The following is a 20,939-nucleotide window of genomic DNA, read 5'->3' on the forward strand; positions in this document are numbered from 1 at the left end:
ACTTCTTTTGTGTTCAACAGAAGTAAAACATTCATAAAGGTCTTTTATTTATTTATTTTTTTATTTGTCCTTTGGGTTTTAGAATGACAAATAAAGTAAATAATGACCTATGAAATATTCCTTATAAATAGAGCTGTGTGGAAATCTCTTAATAACTGAGACATGAATTGATGTTCAGCAACTCTTCTAAAGTAACGTTCACCGTTAAAGTCAGCAGTTTCTATGATAAATATGATCTCAGCTTAAACGCACAGCATTAACTCATGTACACACCACAGACTGGCCATTAATATCCAACACTCTTAAAAAGGCTTTTCATCCATTAATGGATATCAGCAACCTACTCTACCACAAACCAACACCATCAATCTGGATTATTAAATTATTTAGAGTCTCCCAGAGTTTTATTCACGCCACCTGCTCGCCTGCAGTGCATTGTTCAACATTTCAAACATCAAATTAATTTAATAAATAAGTCCTACAGCACATGCATCAAGAGTCTGCGTTCATCTGTTAGCGGCATAATACAAGCACGTTCCTGTACGTGATTGAAAACAAAGATCTTTACTTTAGACTTTATTATAAAGCAACTATGAAGAGCTAATTGTGTCCACAGATTGCATTGTTTTTTGTTTGTATTGCTTAGCATACAACACAAAAAAAGCAAATGCAAAACAAAACTCAAATCCAAAGACGTTATTAGCCATCATTTCATGAATTACTGCCATCGTGATTAATAGAAAATGCACACAATCATCTCTTTTAATAAACTTTTGTTTACCCCCACCAGTTTTGGGGGTAACACACTACAAGTAGCGCAAGTTATGTAATCAGATTACTTTCTTTCAAATAACTAGTAAAGTAATGCATTACTTTTTATTTTGCAAGTATTCTTTCTCAAGTAACACCAATTACTTTGTTTTCCCCCCTTTTTTATTAATTTCTCTGAAAGGGCTTTTACGTTTGCCAAAAATATAACTTTTGTACTTAAAACAAACAAGAAAGCCCAGCCCAGATGAGAAAAAGTAACGCAAAAGACATAAAAACACAACTTTCCATAAAAAGTAATGCAATTAGTTACTTCTCTTTACAGATTAACGCAATATTGTAATGCATTGCTTTTAAAAGTAACTTGACTACCACACACTCTATTATTATTCAGTTTGAAGTTCTAAATAAAAACAAAGATTACTGGAGTACATTTTGCAAGAAAATACAACTTCAGTCTTTCAAAATGCAATGTTTAATTCAAAGTGATACTTGTGGTTTCTTTGTAATTTCTGAGTGCAACCATTGTTTATTTTCTTATTTTTTTCCAGTGCAGCGCCTGGTCTAGATGCAGGATTCTGTGCTGAAATATCAACTGTTTAGTATTCTGGTATTGTCTTGTATCTGTGAAAGATAAATGCAATGCCGGCCTAGATACTAATCAAAAGAAGTATACAATTTTGGTAGCTTTACATCAAGAGTATACAGTACGGATCTGACTAAAAATGCTTTCTAACAGAGGCCCAGAGGCTCAAACTCCAACCAAATAGTGTTTTTAAGAGTGATTTGATGGGCTTCTCCCCTGTAACATCCTCCCGATTTCATCCGCACAAAAACACTGTGCCAAACATACAGCTTGTGACCCAAACTGAGCTGTCTGTGTCTCAGGAGAGGCGAGAAACACCCTGGGAGGCATTTCCCAAAAGCCTAATGAGATCGTAGGAGGCTTGTGAAGCTTTTGAGAAATGCAGTTTCAGAGTAATTATCAGATTTGACTACTTTCACCTAAAGTCTTAAGGGCAGCAGTTTTCAAATTAGAAAACTTAGAGGGGGAAATCTGCCGAAAAGCTTATTTTACCTCTTTGTGGGCTTCACTGGAAACGCGGTTGGTGTAGCGCAGAACTTCCAGCTCCATGTCAGTCTTCAGCAAACGACTGCAGAGAAACCGAGAGAGAGGTGATGATAATCATCATAAAAATATGCATATGAACATATAACGTGCTACAAGAGGCTGTGCGTTAAAAAATGACTTTACCAGGGCTGTTCTCACGCACGATGTGAAGTCACTTAAAAACTGTTCACAGAGTCGCATACACTAATGTTCAAAAGTTTGAGATCGGTAAGATTAGATCACCGAGGCTGCATTTATTTGATCAAAAATACAGTAAAAATGTGAAATATTATTACAATTTAAAAAAGCTGTTTTCTATGTGAATATATACTAAACTGTAATTTATTTCTGTGATGGGCAGCTGTATTTTCAGCATCATTACTCCAGTCTTCAGTGTCACATGATCTTCAGAAATCATTCTAATATGATGATTTGCTGCTCGAGAAACATTTCTGATTATTATCAATGTTGAAAACAGTTGTGCTGCTTATTTTTCAGGATTCACAGTTCGAAACAGAAATCTTATAAATGTCTTTACTGTCACTTTTCATCAGTTTAATGCAGCCTTACTGAATGCATTTCTAATAAGTTTCTGGCCAGAAAGTTGAATGAAGAACAAACTTCTCTGATAAACTTACAATCCTAAACTTAGCCTAAACCCAGCAGGACTGACGTCAGAGAAATCAGCACTTAGTCTCTCGTTAGTGTTTTTTTCTTCACCTCCACCATCTATTCCTGGTCGAGCGTCTTCTTTATGTCTTCAGGATGGTGCCTGCATTACTGAAGCATCTTGACTTCACCTTCTATGACTCAGTGTGAATGTGCAAACTTTCTAACAACACATCTAAATATATCACTGCATACACACACACACACACACACACACACACACACACACACACACACACACTGCAGTAACCCACGGTTACGATCTGCCATGTGATTCTTCTCAGCAGCTCCGGAGCACTGAACACTTAAAATACGGATCACTTACATCAGGAATCAGTAAATATATGGTTTGTTAAAGCAATAGTTCACCCAAAAATCTCACTCTCAGTTCATCCGAGATTATGATGAGTTTGTTTCTTCATCAGATTTGGAGAAACGTAGCATTGCATCTCTTGCTCTGCAGTGAATGGGTGCCGTCAGAATGAGAGTCCAAACAGCTGATAAAAACATCACAATAATCCACAGCACTCCAGTCCATCAGTTAATATCTGGAGAAGACAAAAGCTGAAACAAATCCATCAAGACGTCCATAATCCATAATAACACTTCCTCCAGTGAAAAAGTGCATCTGCTGTTGTCTCTCACATCAAAATCCAGACACATATTTGTTTAAACGCTGCTTGATCTGTGCAGATTTCTCTCCTGATTCACACCAGAACACTTTTTCACTGGAGGAAGTGTTGTTATGGATTAAAAACTCTATGTATTTTAGTTTAAAACATCTTAATGCTGGATTTGTTTCAGCTTTTGTCTTCTCCAGATGTTAACTGGAAGTATAAAGAACTGATTTTTGTGTGCGTGCCTTTAAATGTCAACATTAAACCCAAATTGCCACCATTTACTTTTTTAATGCACATTCCTGGTCTTGCTGTGAATAGTTCATCAGTGCTTGTTATACCCTAAAAAATGTTTCATAAACTTTCAACAAAATCTGCATTTAGTCAGCTGCCAATCAGGGATTTAACAGTTAAATTTAACAATCATTCAATTAAAATAATTAAATAAAACAAAATAAAATACTTATTTCAGCTTTATTTTAACTTTACTTGAGGTATTTAAAAAAAAAAAGTAAAAGTGAAATAAAATTAATATATATATATATATATATATATATATATATATATATATATATATATATACACACACACACACACATTATATAAATTAAAAAAAAAAACTTTTACTTAAAAAACATACATCAAAACTTCCAAAACTTTATCTTAAATTAAAAAAAAAAAAAAAATACAGAAAATATAAAAATAAAAATCAATTAAAAAAATTAAGAAAAACTATAATAGCATCTCAATAATACTAAAATAACACTGGTTTCAATGCAGTTACTAAAGATATTTTTTACCCCTGAACAAAATGTGTTTTTAACCCATTTTTAATGGAAACCAGCTATTTTTTTAAAGCACTTATCCACCATATCAGTAAAAAAAATAATGTTTGTTTTGTAAACAAATGATGATATTTACAGATTTAAACAAATTACTTGATTGATTTTGGTGTTAAAGGAAACTTAGTGAGAAAAACAGCCTTGTGTGTTACAAAACTGGTCTGGTTTGCTGGTTTTGAGGAGCATCTTAGTTTTTCTAATGACGTAAGCGTATCAGCAACAGCCACGAAAATCTCATTTTCTCAACAAAACTCCCATTCTGTGAAGAAATAATCAATATCTGATCTCTGTCAAGCTCAGTGTCCAAATGCATAATGATGCTCTGTTAATTAAATACAAGACAAACATAAAGAACAAACTTTTTAAACGATGCAATGACAATCAAAACACCAGTAGATAAAACGATCCATTAATTGCAATCTACTTTACCTTCATCAAAGATCAAACGTTTGCTAAACTGGCAAAGCTGCTTTGATTTTGTTAATTGGACTTTAGTAACGAGCTTGTGCTTTAGTTATTAAGGCTGCAGAAACCTGATTTAAATGACACTCACCACTCCACAATCACCGGATGCAGCAGGGAATTATTCACCTGAAACCTGCGGAAGAGAAGAAAAAACACTGCACTGTCTGACTGACTTGTCTTTATTTTATTTATTTTTATTTATTTTTTTGCAACAGATGACATTCGCATTGATATTTTGCATCTAATGCAAAGACCTTAAGACATTTTTAAATACTTTCTCATGTATAAATGGTTAAAGATCCTATATAATTAAATTCCTTGAGATATTTCACATTTGGTTCAGAGTCTAATAAATAAAATTAAAAATTTTAATTAAATAAAAAAAATACTAAAACTATTTAAAATACATTTATTTTGTGCTAAGTGTACTACAAATACATTTAAATATTTATGCACTTAATAAAAATACCCTGCAATTGTACTTTTGGTTTACTAAACTGGTATACTTGCTACTAACTAATTTAGTGCTTAATGCTCTTTAATTGAGTGGAAATAGGGATGAGGTCCAACTAAAGACATACTGAAGTTTATTCACTGTGTTAAAGTGGAACTATTGCAAGTATATACTTTAAATATCTTGCATTTAAAGACTGAAAACGTTTAAAGATTATACCATCCTTATTAATAGTGATATTGAAACACATTTTAGGAATTACATTAAGAAATGTGCATTGTGCCATAAAGAAATTCTCTAAATAAAGTTTAATTATAGTTTTATATCAGTAAGCCTCAAGTGGTATGGCAATAAATATGTTAATGGATCTGAAGTATACTTAGTATGAAATAAATGTATTTTAAATAAATTATGGAATTTTTTTTTTTTTTTTTACTAGGGTATAATAAAATAAAAACTTTATTTCAGCTAGTAACCGACCAACATCTCATTTAATTTAGTTTAACTTGATGTAATAAAATAACTAAAAATGAAATAAAAATTAAAATAATATATTTATATATGTATATGTATACACACACTAAAAATAACAAAAAAAACAACAAAATTAAATTACTAAAACTTTAATGAAAACAGAAAATATATTTAATAAAATGATTCAAAATATTAGTCCATATTTATGTTTGCGTACAGCTGACATTTATGTTGATATTACATTTTTAAACCCTTTCTCGTGTATAAATGGGTGAAGATCTAATCTCTCAAAATATTTCTCATTTGATTCAGAGACTAATAATATTAAATTAAATTAAATACTGAAATACAGTAAAATAAAAACTTTATTTTAGCTAGTTTTTAAGCGGCATCGCATTTTATTTTATGTAATAAAGTAACTAAAAAGGAAATAATCAAAATTAAATAAAAATGAATAAAAACTCTCTTTCTATATATATATATATATATATATAAACAAAAAAATACAAAAAAAATACAAAAACAACAAAATTACTAAAACTTTAGAGAAAATATAATAACAATAATAATAATAATAATAAAATCTATAATAGTATCTCCATCATACTAAAATAACAATGCTGCCGGAATAAAAAATGTTTTTTGTGTGTTTGTGCAACATTTGATCATTTGTATCTAATGCAATGACATGCAGACATTTGTCTCACGTTTAAATGTTACAGAGACAGATAATTGTGATGATCTAATATCTCAAAATATCTTTTTTTGGTCTTTTTGTTCATCAGTTTAAATGGGTGGGTGGTTTTATCCGGGCACACAGAGGACGCCGGTGCTGCGTTCCCTGGAGTGAGGTTTAGGAACAAAGCTCTGAATAATGGATGAAACTCACTGACTGATGCCTTCAAAGGACGCTTCGCGACAGGTGCTGCCGCTATCAGTGTTCACTCCCCGCTACACACACACACACACACACACACACACACAGAGAGACATTAAACCTGCTCAACGTCCCGTTGTCTGAAAGAATAGAAGAGAACTAAAATCACACTAGACATCTGAATCTCTCTTTATTTCACATCTCACAACTATTCACCCCAAAATAAATGAATGTTATTTATTATAACTATAATAATAATTATTATTAAAAATTATTAATATTATAATACTTTCTTTATAAATATATATATACACACACACACACACACATACAGTAATAATAATTACTGTAAAAAAATTACATTTTTGTTTTTAGATATATTACTTTATTAGTATAAATTAATTTATGATGCATAAATATATAGACATTTTAATAAAATATATTTTTATTGATTATTTGTATATTATACATCTATATTATTATGTATATTATATCAAATAAAATATTAATGTTTAATGCATATTATGCACATTACAATCACTGTATGTATATAATAATAATAATAATAATAATAATAATAATAATAATAATAATAATAATAATGTATTTATTTTAATTAAAAAAAATATATAAGACATAAATGCCATCTTGATTTACTTAATTTTTTTAAAGGATCTTAGATATTAAATATAATAATAATAATAATAATAAATAACATTTACATTTTTGTTTTTAATATATATATAATTTTATTATCATAAATTAATATAGTGTACATAAATATATTTAAATATTTGAATAATTATGTTTTTTCTCACATTATAAAACATTACATTAAATTAATATTATTTTATTGTTTCATGCATAATATGTAATTTACAATTATTATATAATAATAATAATAATAATAATAATAATAATAATAATAATAATAATAATAAATTGTTTTTTAAAATATGCATTATACTCCAAACAACACTAAAAGGCATGGTTGCAACCTTGATCAACTTAAGATAAAATTGACGATAAAGATCTCAAATATATTGTTATTTATTTTTTAATTTATACCATAGTCCAAATAACACTAAAAGTCATGCTTGTGGAGTAAATGAGGAAGATCTCACCAGTGTGAGCAGGACACTCGGCTTCATCTTGGTCAGCACATCAGCAATCTGTGGAGAAAAGCTTTCATTACAGCGAGCAAAGCATTGTGGGAAGAAACACCTGAGCCGCCTCATCCGCTCATCCCACAAATATGTCAAGAAAGTGCCCTTTTCTCGATCACACTTTAGAAATCATCAGAAACTATATATCAACTGAAAACTTAAAATCTAAAAATTCATCCTTTGAAACCCATTTTAAAATCAGAGGTAACATTACCATGAAAATGTTGCATCAATATCATGCTACAAAATGTTTTCGTTCATGAATTAAAAAAAAAAAATACGTTTGGATCGTGCACTTTCATGTCAATGTTCAAAAATGTGAGTGACAGCTAAGGGGTTAAAGCATTAAAAACACTACATTTAATGTTAAAATCACTGAAAATAAATAATATAAAACAGACTATATTTCACATGACAAGAGGAATACACATTAAATCATCTGAGCTAGTAATTAGCTAGCTTACATTTGATTTACAGTTACTGCTATCATAAAAATACACTTATATATAGGATTAAAATTCTACATGTGTCACATTGTATGTCCAACAATATTATTCTATTGTGCTCCATCTCCATCCAACAATTGTGAAAATATTCCTAATCAAACTCTGTCTAATCAAAAAAGAAGAAAGAATACTGAACAGATGGCAAAGGACTGAAATATTACATTAAAGTTAATAAATAAACAAAACACAACAACAGCAAAACTATTGCTGAAAGCTCAAGACAGATGGTGAGGAGAAAAAAAATGACATGAAAGATAAATAACCGACTCTTAAAACATTTCAACAAAAATCCAAACTTAATTGCGTCTGTCAAACTCTTAATTATTCTGAGTGCAGAAGATTAATGGGCTCAGAATGTCTTAAAATCAATGCAAACAAAATCAATTGTGTTTTCGTTTGACATTCTGGCCTGCTGTGCTGAACAGAAACACATCTGAGCGTACAGTAAGTGGAAAATTACTGTAATTAAAGCAATCAGCAAACGAGCTTGAGTTATATCATGAGTGAAGCAGCTGTGAGTGAGACGGGATCAGACCTGGACAAACCCGCAGAAACCAGACTCTTGAGTTTTTATTTTTATTTATTTAATTTTTTTATTTTAGTATCTTTGATATGCTCATTTGTTAATATTCCAAATTACAGTTGTTTTGGTTTTCATTTTCATTTTAGTGTTTTTTTTTTTTTTTAATTGTAATGTATATAATTTTTAATCATGTTTTAGATTTTAGTTTTAATTTAGTTAGTTTAGTACTTCAACTTACTTCAACAGGATGAAAATGAGAAATGTTTCCTTGCCAACAAGCTGAAACAAATACATTTTAATATTTAATTTTATTGTTTTATTTTATTGTAATATTTTTATTTATTTCAGTTAATGTTGGTTTTATTTCAAGTAATGTTTTTAAGTAAGTCTACTTTTTTTAGTTTTAGTTATTTTAGAACTTATTTTCGAAGGAATAGTTGGAATAAGTTTTTTATATTTTATTTTTTACAGTTTATTTCAGTTAAAGATAATGTTTTTATGGTTTTATTTTAATTTTTATGTAATTGAGTTATTTTAGTATGTCAACTTAAATTAAATTAAAATGAGAAATGTTGCTTTGAAAAATTAGAAATGTTGCAACCAGCTGAAATTAAATAATGTTGTTTTTCATATTTTATTTTATTTCAGTTGATGTCTATTTTATTTTATTTCAAGTAAAGATAGTTTTTATGGCTTCATGATTATTTTATTTAGTTTTAGCTATTTTAGAATTTCAACAAAATAATTTTTTAGCTGAGCAACTAGCTGAGATAAAATATATATATTTTTGTTTTTGTATTTTATTTCAGTTAATGTTTATTTTCTTTAAAAAAATAAAAATGTTATATATATTTATTTAGTTTTATTGATTTTAATACTTCAACTTAAATATTGCCTTGACAGCTGAAATAAAATAAGTTATTGTTTTTTTTATTATTCTAACGTTGATTTTATTTCAAGTAATATTTTTTATGGTTTTACTTCATTTAGTTTTATTTATTTTAGAACTTAAACTAAATAAAAAGGAAAAATGTTGCCTTTGCAATTAGCTGAATTGTATAAATAAGTTAAATAATATATATATTATATATTTTAAAGTTATTGTTTATTTTATTTCAGTTTAAGAAAATGTTTTTATGGTTTTATTTATATTTAATTTAGTTTCAGTCATTTTAGTGCGTCGACTTAATTTAAATAAAAATCAGAAATGTTGCTTTGAAAAATTAGAAATGTTGCAACCAGCTGAAATAAAATAAGTCTATTTTCATATATTTTATTTAATATCAGTTGACTGTTATTTTATTTCAAATAATGATAATTTTATGGTTGTATGTTTATTTAATTAATTTTAATTTATTTTACAACTTCAACAAACTTGACTTTTAGCTTAGCAACTACCTGAAATAAAATGTTTTTTTTTTTTTTTTCAGTTAATGTGTATTTAATTCCAAGTAATTAATTGGTTTTATTTTATTCAACATGCAAAAAAATCAAAACGGAAAACAACATCTGAATGACTGAATAAACTGAACTATGTTTCAGGTGCACCACGTCACAGCAGTAACAAACACAACACTGGTCACCTTTAATGTATTTGCCCCGGAGATTTCATTTGTTCTCTCAGATTACAGATATCTCCCTGTTTTCTGCTCCCAGCAGCTCTGTTTGCCTTCTCAAACGATCTGTTTAAGCAGCGCTGAGAGGAACCTCAGGAGAAGGTCATTAACGCTCAAAGAGAAGAAAAGAGCCGAGGAGGAACTGTGATGCATTTGTGCAGCAGCATGAAAACAAGCACAGAAAACACAAAACGCAGCGCTCATGACGTGAGATGCTGAAAAACAAAGAGACGACTGTCTGACTCGTCTACATCAGCATGCACAACCCTGAACAGGAACATAATATACAGACCATTATCACTAAATTACCTTTTAAAATAGCTTTTGAATCAGCTGCAATAACAGTGTCGACTACAGTTTGAGATATTCTGACACAATCGATGCAATTCAAAATATTCAGACTAAACTAAGCACAAAATCTCCACCTGTCCCTTTCATGTGCATCATTTTATGCAGTACATTTCATTCTGATTAACTTAAAATATAAATAAAATAAAAACAATAAAATAAAATGTGGAAATAAAATAGAATAAAGTTATATATATATATATATATATATATATATATTATATATATATATATATATAAAAATTTCATTTAATAATAAAATAAATAACTAAAATTATATATAAAGTATTATAAGTATTTTTTCCCAGTAATGAAAATGTTTTTTAATGTTTTATTTTTATATGTTTTATGTTTGTTTATTTAGTTTTACTGATTTTAGTACTTCAAGAAACTAAATTAAAGCTAGAAAATGATTGATAACAAGCTAAAATAAGGCATTTTTTATATTTTATTTTATTTCAGTTAATGTTTTTTATTTCAAGCAATAAAATGATATAAAAAAATAACACACACACACACACACACACACACACACACACACACACACACACACACACACACACACACACACACACACACACACACATATATATATATATCATTTTCTCAGTCATTTTGTTGCTGATTTAATGGGTCTTTCACAGAGGTACAACTGCAATATTTAGGGAGCAGGTTTTCCATTCTGAGAGTACACAAGTAGGAAAACAAAAAAAAGTGCATTTTCTATACTTCATCAGAAGGATTCTGGCCAATGCCATAATGATAAAATGGACAAATATTTTTATTTTAATCAGTCTGGTCGATATACTTCAGTAGCGTTTATGTCTAAGAGAGCGTGAGAACAGTGTGCCGTAGGCCAGAGTGCTTGATTTTGCATTTTAATTAAAACTATTACAGGAAATTCACATTTTAAAATCCTAAAGGCAATAAGAAGATCATGAAATGAGAGCACATAGCACTTTATATCCCTGCAGACTCTGGGAAGGTAATCGTTTTCCTCCAGCGATATCAGACACGCGGCGCATGTTAAGATGCAGCGGTTTAAGTGTAATTGTAGGTTGTTAGCCTCGGCTCAGTCCTCCAAATGTGGGACGCAGTCATGCTTGCACTATGAATAATTCACTGTGTTTTAAAACACCCTCATAGATGTTTTCTATTTCGTCAAGAGCTCTGCTTCGGTAACAAGTGATCTTAGACAGAAGTTTAGTCCATCAGGACTTTATTATTAAATGCTGAATTTTGGCTGAAGTCTAAGGCAGAGCTTCACAGATCAGGCAATCCCACAATGCTCTGCGACCAGCTCAGTTAACAGATAGACAGAGAGTTAGAGCACAGAAAAGTGCATGCAACAAAAAACCCAATTTCAGAGAAAATACTGCAAAATATGCAACAGGAAACAACAACAAAAATTATATATAAAAGGGAAAAAATGGCAGAAAAAACTACAGAAAAATATATAATCTATTTATTTATGCATTTAGAGAAAACTCACTGAAATATAAAATATAAATACTTATTATTTTACTGAAAATTATATATTTTTAGTGAAAATATTTATGATACAGTATTATTTAACTGAATTTGTTTTTATGAATAATATAAATAATAATCTTACTATATAAATAATACAATAATAAAAAATTATAAAGAGAGCAGGTTTTCATCCTGAAAGTATGAAAAACTACAAAAAGATATGAGAGAGAAAAAATGCAGAAAAAAAACTACATAAAAAAAGTCTGTCTATTTATTCATGCCTTTAGGGAAAATTGTTATTATATTATTTTAGTGAAATATAAAACACACATTTATTATTTGACTGATTATTTGACTGAAAATATTTATTTATAAATATAATACAGTATTATTTTACTGAAAAAATATATATATATATATATATATATATATATATATATATATATATATATATATATATATATATATATTATATATATATATATAATATATATTAATTATAAAGCAAGCAGGTTTTTTCATCCTGGAAGTATGAAAAACTACAAAAAGATATTTTATTATTATTTATATTTTATTGAAATACAAAATATAATTTTTTTTAATGAACATATTAATTTATAAATATAATACAGTATATTTCAAATATAATGAAAATTATTATTTAAACATAATATAAAAAATAATCATAAAATATAAATAATAAAATGATAAATAACATTCCATCTGAAAAAAAAAGTCTTTTAATGAAATAAAGTCACCAAAAACAAAACTGGCTCAGTTTTAAAACAGCTCAAGGCCACTAAAGAAATGTCATTAATCACAATATAAACACTCATCTGCATTATACAAGACAACAGAAGACAAACCTAATGAACAAGCACAAGACATATTAAGCTGCATAATATTAATAAAAGCACAGTTTTACAGTAAAAGAAGCGTACTCACGTCAGTGGTGTAATGCACCTCATCGACGGAGTATTTCTCCTTGAAGTGTTCACGAGGATAGATCCTGATAATAACATTGAGAGCTTTACTGATGTACAAACACAGCTATAAAGTTTGCAAACACACTCAGTTTTGCCCTTTTCTGACAGAAAGTAGTGATATTTAGGTTATAGAGCACAACACAATGTTTCCAGAATTTAATTATGCTAATAACCCATTCATATTCCCCACAGAGAAAACAGATTTATATCCATCAGCATTTAAATGTTTGGGGATATATATATAAATATATGGGTCAAAGACGAAAAAGTGTTTAAGCATAAAAAAAGTGTGCTTTAAACTGTTGTAGTTTTCCCCCCAAAAATGCAAAAAGTTTTCTGTTTTATTTAATTGCAATTTTGTTTTTTGTTTTTCTGAGCCAAAAAATAAATATCAGACATTTTCCCCTGATTTACAGAAGGACACCCAGTAAAATGTCATTCAGTGTAACAATCTTGTGCAGCATATTTACAACAAAATCAATTTATGACATATTAAAAGACTAATTACTTTCACCCCAAATTACTAATGAGTTTGTAAGTTTACATTTTTAACATTTGCCACTATCCTGGTTTTGCCCATTTGTCAGTAAGATTTTTTTACTAATTTAAAACACAATAAAATTTTGTACAGATCTCATTATTCTTTTAGAATTTTAATATGTACAGTCAGGAATAAGCATGTTGTTTGAATTTTTGCATAAATATTGGGTTACACTGAATGACATGTTATAAATGTAACATTATTTCAACCAAATTTTTGACATTTTATTCTACAAAAACTTATTTGAAACCTTAAAGTAGACATTTTTACTTACATTTAATGTGCTTTCTATGGACACAAAATCACGTTTGTACATTCTTTTTGATGCGGACATCTTAACGTCTTTGACCCATATATATTATATATATATATATAGATATATATATATATATATATATATATATATTATATATATATATAAAATATTATATTTTAAATACAAAAATGTAATTTACAAAATAGGTTAAATATATTATTAATATATGTTTAAATATGTTTAATATTTGTATTTATATATTACATATACTTATTTAAATATAAATATTACAAATCTAAACAAATAATTATTATATGATTATAATACTCTAATAATATTATAAATATGAATATAAATATTAAAAATATAAAAGTAGACATTTTTATAATATGTATTTATATATTATATATTTTAAATAGATATATTTACAGTATATTAAATATTTATATGTACATGTTTAATATTAATATTTATACAATACACATATTTATTTTAAATACAAATATTTAAATTATAAATATAATTATAATAATTTAATTCTGAAAATATGCATATTTAAAATATTAAGATATAAATATTTACTACAGTATATAGGTCAACCACTACTTTGTTTCCCCGAATGTTTTTCTTTGGTAATTAGTGAAATCTGTACAAAAATGCATGTCACTTATGACTTATTAAACCAGGAAAATTTCCTTTTAATTAATTTGCAAAACTATTAATAGGGTCTCAGAAGGAAACTATAAAGAGATAAATAAAACATTTGCAGTCTCCAAAGTCAATCATATCAGCATGAAAATCACACATGCACATCCCGGACGAGAGCGTCACTCACTCGCCCATCCACGTGGCGTAGCTCTCCGGCAGCTTGGGAACAAACAGGATGGATTTCTTGGAGTCGACGTCGATGGCTCCGTAGCAGTTGGCCTCCGTCACACCGAAGGTCCAGTGGAAGAACGACTCCTGCAGAGCAGCACACAGATGAAACAACCAGCCATCACTCAGATCCGCCAAGCCACGACACAGTTAACTCCGGGAGAGGTTCAAGAGCCTCTTTTGAACAGAATGCAGAGCAAACTGCGCTTCCATCCAACTATACAGATCTCAATAGCATCGAGTGGCTCATTTCCATACATCCACACTGAACGACGAGTGTAACCGGGTTTCTATGGACTGTAAATGAGACTATTCAGTGTTATTAATACAGATGGTTTTTGCTTATTGTGGATTTAGGTCTGAAGAATGAACAATGCAAGCATTTTTTTTTATGCATGGCTGGTCTACAAAATTTGCCTGAATGCAATTCATAATGCAACACACTGAAAAGGTCTTCTACTGTCAGTTATCTCTTTCAGGTCAATGATTGTCATGATTGAGCAGCAGTCTGAAGAGAATCTCGCTGAAGTAACTAACAAGCGAACAAGATTCAGAATTACTGGTCAATAAAAGCTGAGGAGAACAAAATGAAAATCAAAGAAGAGTCTTGTTAGTGCCATAAGAGCAGATGTTTAAATAACACATTAATTTGTTGGTATGAACATGTTATCATACACATCACATTTTCCAGATATTAATAATTAAATAATTCAATGTATATTGTTTTAAAAAAAAGATTAAATAAATAAGAAACAAATCATTTAAAATGATAAAAAATAAATAATTAAAAAATGATCAAATAAATATATATTAAAAATGATAAAACAGATTTAAAAACAAAACTATTTAAAATTATATAAAAATAATAATGTACAAATTTATTAAAATAATAAATCTATTATAAATTTTAATATCTAATATATAATGCATTATATTTATAAATATGATAAATAATGTGTTTTTTAAATAATTTTAGAATTTTTATCTTTTTAAATTAATTATTTATTTTAATTTTAATTTATTTTATTATTTATTTTATTTTTATTTTACATTAAAAATCAAAAATATTTTTATATATGAATGTTTTAATTTTAGGTTTTAGTAATACATAAAAAATGATAAAAATAAAAAATTTAAAAATGAATGAATGAATGAATGAATGAACGAACGACTGAACAAATGACTGATTGAATGAATGAATGAATGAACGAATGACAGAACAAGTTGACGAACGATGTGATGAATTGGTGGATGGATGGACTGATTGATTAGAATGTGGGAGTGAATGAGTGTGAATGAATGAACAAATGAATCAACAAACGAACGAACAACTGAATGAATGAATGAATGAACGAACGAACAACTAAATGAATGAATGAATGAATGAATGAACGAACGAACGAACGAACAACTAAATGAATGAATGAATGAATGAATGAATGAATGAATGAATGAACAAACGAACGACTGAATGAATGAATGAACAAACGAACGACCGACTGAATGAATGAATGACTAAATGAATGAATGAATGACTAAATGAATGAATGAATGAATGAATGCAATCAAAAGTTTGAAACTTGTCGCAAAGCTTTTGTTGTACTTGTGTAGAACTAATGAAAGCTCTCTGTTGTGTGGCTGTGTTGAATTTCTCTGAACTGCATTTCAGTAAAAGTATCTTGTCATTCCAGTTCAACATCTTGTAGGTAGCAGCCAATTTAATTCAAATTCACGCTCATGAATAATAATGAGGCCATTCTTAGTCAATCTTCTGTGCCGAGGCTGAACGCGATCAGATAATCTAATCCACGCAGGACGAGTCCTTTGTGCTCGACTCATTTTATTGTCTTGAGTGCATTACAGAGTTTGTGTGCGTTCAGTGCGGATTGCAACAAAACCACCGCAGGATACGTGCAAACTCACACGCACTCAATAACGAGCACAAATTAGAAAAGTGCCACGCATTTTATTCAAATCACAAATGTGCATATCAACACTTCAAAAAGAAGCAAAAACTACAACACAAGACAAGCAAATTAATGGTTATGAATTATTTAGAGTTAAATTATGATGAAAGCAGGAAGCCCTCGAGTAGTAAACAACACAACACTATACCGGCGCGCAATCTCTGCCAAACAACGCAGGATGTGCACGTTTTTGTAGCTAATGAATGAGCAACACGCTGCTCATTATGTTCAATCAATTTATGTAAATGCAGTAAATTAGGGGGCTCTATCAGACACCCGAGCGTAGCGCTGAAATAAAAGGTCTGAACTCACACGCCTCTTGCCAACACAAATTACCATTTAGCATAACATAAACAATAGCACCACTTACGAATACTCAATAATCATTTAGAAACAAAAGAGCGAGTCACCGAGACGTTACGTGTTGATGCACGATGCATGCAGCTGAAAATGCATCGGTCTCCGATATCGGACATTCACAAGTCACAAAAACCATGTGCTATTTCATTATTTGATAGCTTTTTTTAATGGCGACCATTTTTAGGGCTCTTAAAAGTCAGACTGAAGTTTTCAGATTGAAGTAAAAAGTTTACAATAAGGTCCTATACAGTGTTATTTTAGTCTCATTGAAAAACATTATAGTTTTAAATTTTTATTTTAGTTACATTTCTAATAATTTTGTTATGTTTTTGTCATTTTAGTAGCTATTTTTTGCTTTTTTATGTTTTTTGTTATAGTTATTTTAGTAGATACAAAGTTAAACTAAATTAAAATGCAACTCGCTGAAATAAAAAGCTTTTAAATTGTATTTTATTTTATTTCAAGTATGCTTTTTAAAATTATTTAAATTTTAGTTTCAGTTTAGTTAACAACCTTGGACTTAGTTAAAATTAGTTAACACATTATCTAACAGTGAGTAATAATATTTAACGTATATTAATTTAAAAAGATTAAATAAATAACAAATAATTTAAAATGGTTAAATAATTAATAATTAAAAAATGATAATAAATATTTAAGAAATGATAAAACAAATAAACTATTTAAAATTATTAAAAGATAAATAATTCAAAAATACAAAAATAATAAATGCATTATAAATTTTTATTTATATAACATATAATTTAATATTATTATATGTTAATTTATTTATATATATAGCATAATATATATAATATATACTATATCTATATATATATATATATATATATATAGATATAATTTTTATTTATATAACATATATATATATATTTGTTAGAGTATTCATTATTTTTTCTTTTTTTTGTTTTTGTCATGTACAGTCAATTTAATATTATTAACAAACACAACTTTTTAAATTATTTATTAGTTGGGTCTGTCACAAATTTTCTTCATACAAATAATTGCAATTAACAATTTAATTCGATTTTGTTCATGTCATGTACAGCCTAAAACTAATGTGTGTGTGTTTTTTTTTTTATTTAATTATGCATAAAATAATAATAAAAACTATAATAGTCCCATATGATTTACTTTAATGATGTGAAAATTCATAATATATAACTAATTATTTATAATTATATAATATAACATCTAATTAAACCCACAAAGCTGCATTTCGTACAAAGGTTTACCTTTGACTAACTTTGTGCATTTTATAAAAATGTTTTTTTTTCTTATATTATTAAAGGAGACACAATATTGTGTATTTGAAGGCATTTGGTTTAGCACTTATATTTGGATGCAAACTGTGATTTAGACTTAAACTGCACAATTTTTGTGGTTGTCTTGAATAACAGCGATTAGATGGAGTGTCATTGTTAGTTCTTGTTAACATAAGGAACCGTATTAAAACTCTTCTTTAACTGCAGCACCTGTCTGAAGAGCACATCGGTGTCAGTGCAGTATCTCTGCTTCTGTTCTCCTCCCTGAAGAACCAGCACAGATCCAGTCTGAAGATCCTTCTCAGCTTTCAGGCCTCGACACAAACGCTCTCGGTTTTCTGCAAACAGGGCGGCCGAAACCCTCAGAGTGTCCTTTCCCAGCCAAAACACTGCCTTCCTGTCACAGACGACACAAACACACACACGTTACTCAAGAAAACACTGCAAATCATGCTAGGGGCCATGCACTTTAACCACAAATCAAAGGCGCTTTTGCTTTTCTGTTTATTCAGTATACACACAAACTGTTATACACACATAATCTCGATAAAAAAAATCAGCTGAGATGCAACTAAGAGCTTTGTGACTGTAACGCAGCTGTTGTGCAAGAGCTGGATTCGATCACATGATGACAGAGGAATTCTTTCTGCTGAAAAAACATCCCGACCGCAGGGAAAACTTAAAGGGATAGTTCACCCCAAAAATAAACATTTGCTGAAAAGATTAGGATTAGGACGAGTTTGTTTCTTCGTCAGATTCGGAGAAATTCAGCATTGCATCACTTGCTCTGCGGTGAATGGGTGCCGTCAGAATGAGAGTCCAAACAGCTGATAAAAACATCATCGATCATTATCACAACATTATGATACACATTAATACACAGCTAATTATCAAAAACAAATAAATAGATAAACATGAGATACAATGTTTGAGTTGAAAGTAATATGTCTACATCATTTTTGTAACCCGTTGTCAAACTCAAAAAAGCACTGAATGACCCTTTAATAAAACCAGCTGACATACAAGAGTATTACCAGAGTATTCTTTCAGTACTGCAAAAAGATACAAATGTTCAACTTAATTAAAAGAGAAATAATAAACATGCACATAATGCTTAAATAAAACAAACTTTACACACTTGGCCAACTTTCACCTAGTTATCTTACATCGCCACTGTACTGTGGTTTTACTATAGTATAGTACGTCTTTGTAAGGGAAGTTACACCACCCAAAATCAATCAGAATCAGAGTTTATTCGCAAAACAAAACAAAAAAGAAGACAAAATACACAAACTTCTGCAACACTTCTGAAACACGCATGCGCAGAGGCACAGCACGACTCCGCGAGCGTTTATCAGTAAACTATCTCGTGATTATGAATAAAACAGAAATCTAGAGTGAATCATAACAGAAGAAACTCACTGCTGTGAAGATGCCATGCTGCTGCTGCTGCTGCTGCTGAGAGATCGAGTCACGTGACCGAGAGCAGCTGATCACTGATCACGTGCCCGCGCTCTCGTGTATCCTGTGTGCGAGCACACTCAATGCTGACTAATGAAGTTACTGAAAAAACAAAAACATATGGGAAACATTGTAATTTATTAGTTTGCATCGCTGTAATTTATCACACTTTCCCAGTGTGTGAATATGCATAGTCACTACTATGCAAAAGCACATTTTTATTATATATATATATATATATATATATATATATCTATATATATATATATATATATATATATATATATACACACACACACACACGTCATTATATTGTTTTTAGAGAATTTGATAAAATATACAAGGCAATTATATATAAAATATATGTCAATACCTTTCATTTTGATATGTGTATAGAGTAAATTAGATGAAGACGTTTAATGTTAATGCTAATGTATTAAATATAATTGAGATTCATTGGGATTTCAAGTGCTGATATTAATGTCATGATGAATATGATGACTTGGGTTATACATTTTTGAAAAAAAAAATGAAAATGCATTTACACTAATCTTACATTTACTTCACCAAACGGCTGCTAATTACATATACAATCGTTGCAACACAAAATCAAAATCGACACATTTACCGTGTTCCCGGTTTTATTGTGCAGTTTATTCCTTAATGCTTGATTTAATAAAGAATGCAGAAACAATATAGCAGATAAAGATAGGTTTGAAAAAGGGGGAACTTGACCTTCAGCCTCCTGAATGAATGAGTTATGAATTTATTTCCACGTTGACTCGGTGCACATCTGAAATTAAAATAGTTTTGGAAACAAGATTGAGTTTTTTATTTGTGCAAGGCAACATTGTGAAACCTGCAGATGAGAAAAACTGAATGATGAAGCTTGTCTTTGTTGATGTGGTATTAAAAATGAACGTTCAGCAGCACTCTCTTGTCTTTTGTTGGGTGTAATACATTCTGATCCATCTACAAACTGCACTGCATTATATAAAGTGTAGCATAACACAAAGCAAAACCATCTGCTCAAATGAGATTTTCATCTTTTGTTGCTTCATAATTCCTCTGAACATCACACAGCGATGGCGCTTTGAGCCCGAGAGAGGGATTTATTTATATTACATCATTACAAGTTTTTCTCCTCGAGGAAATTAAAAGACAATTTGAAGATGCACTACAATCTACTGCTGTATCATCGCTCTTTTTCTATCATTTAATCCTTTCAGGATGTGTCCCTTTTCGTCAGGCCTAGATCTGTGGATCTTATCATCAGCCCCAAAGTCTAAAATAATAACAC

At 29.3% G+C, this 20,939-nt stretch overlaps 1 protein-coding gene across 2 annotated transcripts in view; it reads right to left on the minus strand.

Moving 5' to 3' along the window:
- LOC109109925 (xaa-Pro dipeptidase-like) overlaps positions 1-19,735 on the minus strand; it is a 56,403-nt gene extending 36,668 nt beyond the window's left edge. The window contains exons 1-8 of one of the 2 annotated variants that reach the window (XM_042775738.1): positions 19,601-19,735; positions 18,389-18,575; positions 14,528-14,655; positions 12,855-12,918; positions 7,402-7,449; positions 6,290-6,351; positions 4,561-4,605; positions 1,847-1,922 (exon numbers count right to left, since the gene is read on the minus strand). In XM_042775738.1, the coding sequence (XP_042631672.1) occupies positions 1,847-1,922; positions 4,561-4,605; positions 6,290-6,351; positions 7,402-7,449; positions 12,855-12,918; positions 14,528-14,655; positions 18,389-18,575; positions 19,601-19,617 (627 nt within the window). In that variant the 5' untranslated portion in view covers positions 19,618-19,735. Of the gene's footprint in view, positions 1-1,846; positions 1,923-4,560; positions 4,606-6,289; positions 6,352-7,401; positions 7,450-12,854; positions 12,919-14,527; positions 14,656-18,388; positions 18,576-18,715; positions 18,789-19,600 lie in introns of those variants that run through there. The other variant, XM_042775739.1, reaches the window with a different exon arrangement.
- Positions 19,736-20,939: the final 1,204 nt, after the last annotated feature.

This window comes from Cyprinus carpio, chromosome A18 (genome assembly GCF_018340385.1).
Source record: "Cyprinus carpio isolate SPL01 chromosome A18, ASM1834038v1, whole genome shotgun sequence".
Taxonomy (NCBI): domain Eukaryota; kingdom Metazoa; phylum Chordata; class Actinopteri; order Cypriniformes; family Cyprinidae; genus Cyprinus; species Cyprinus carpio.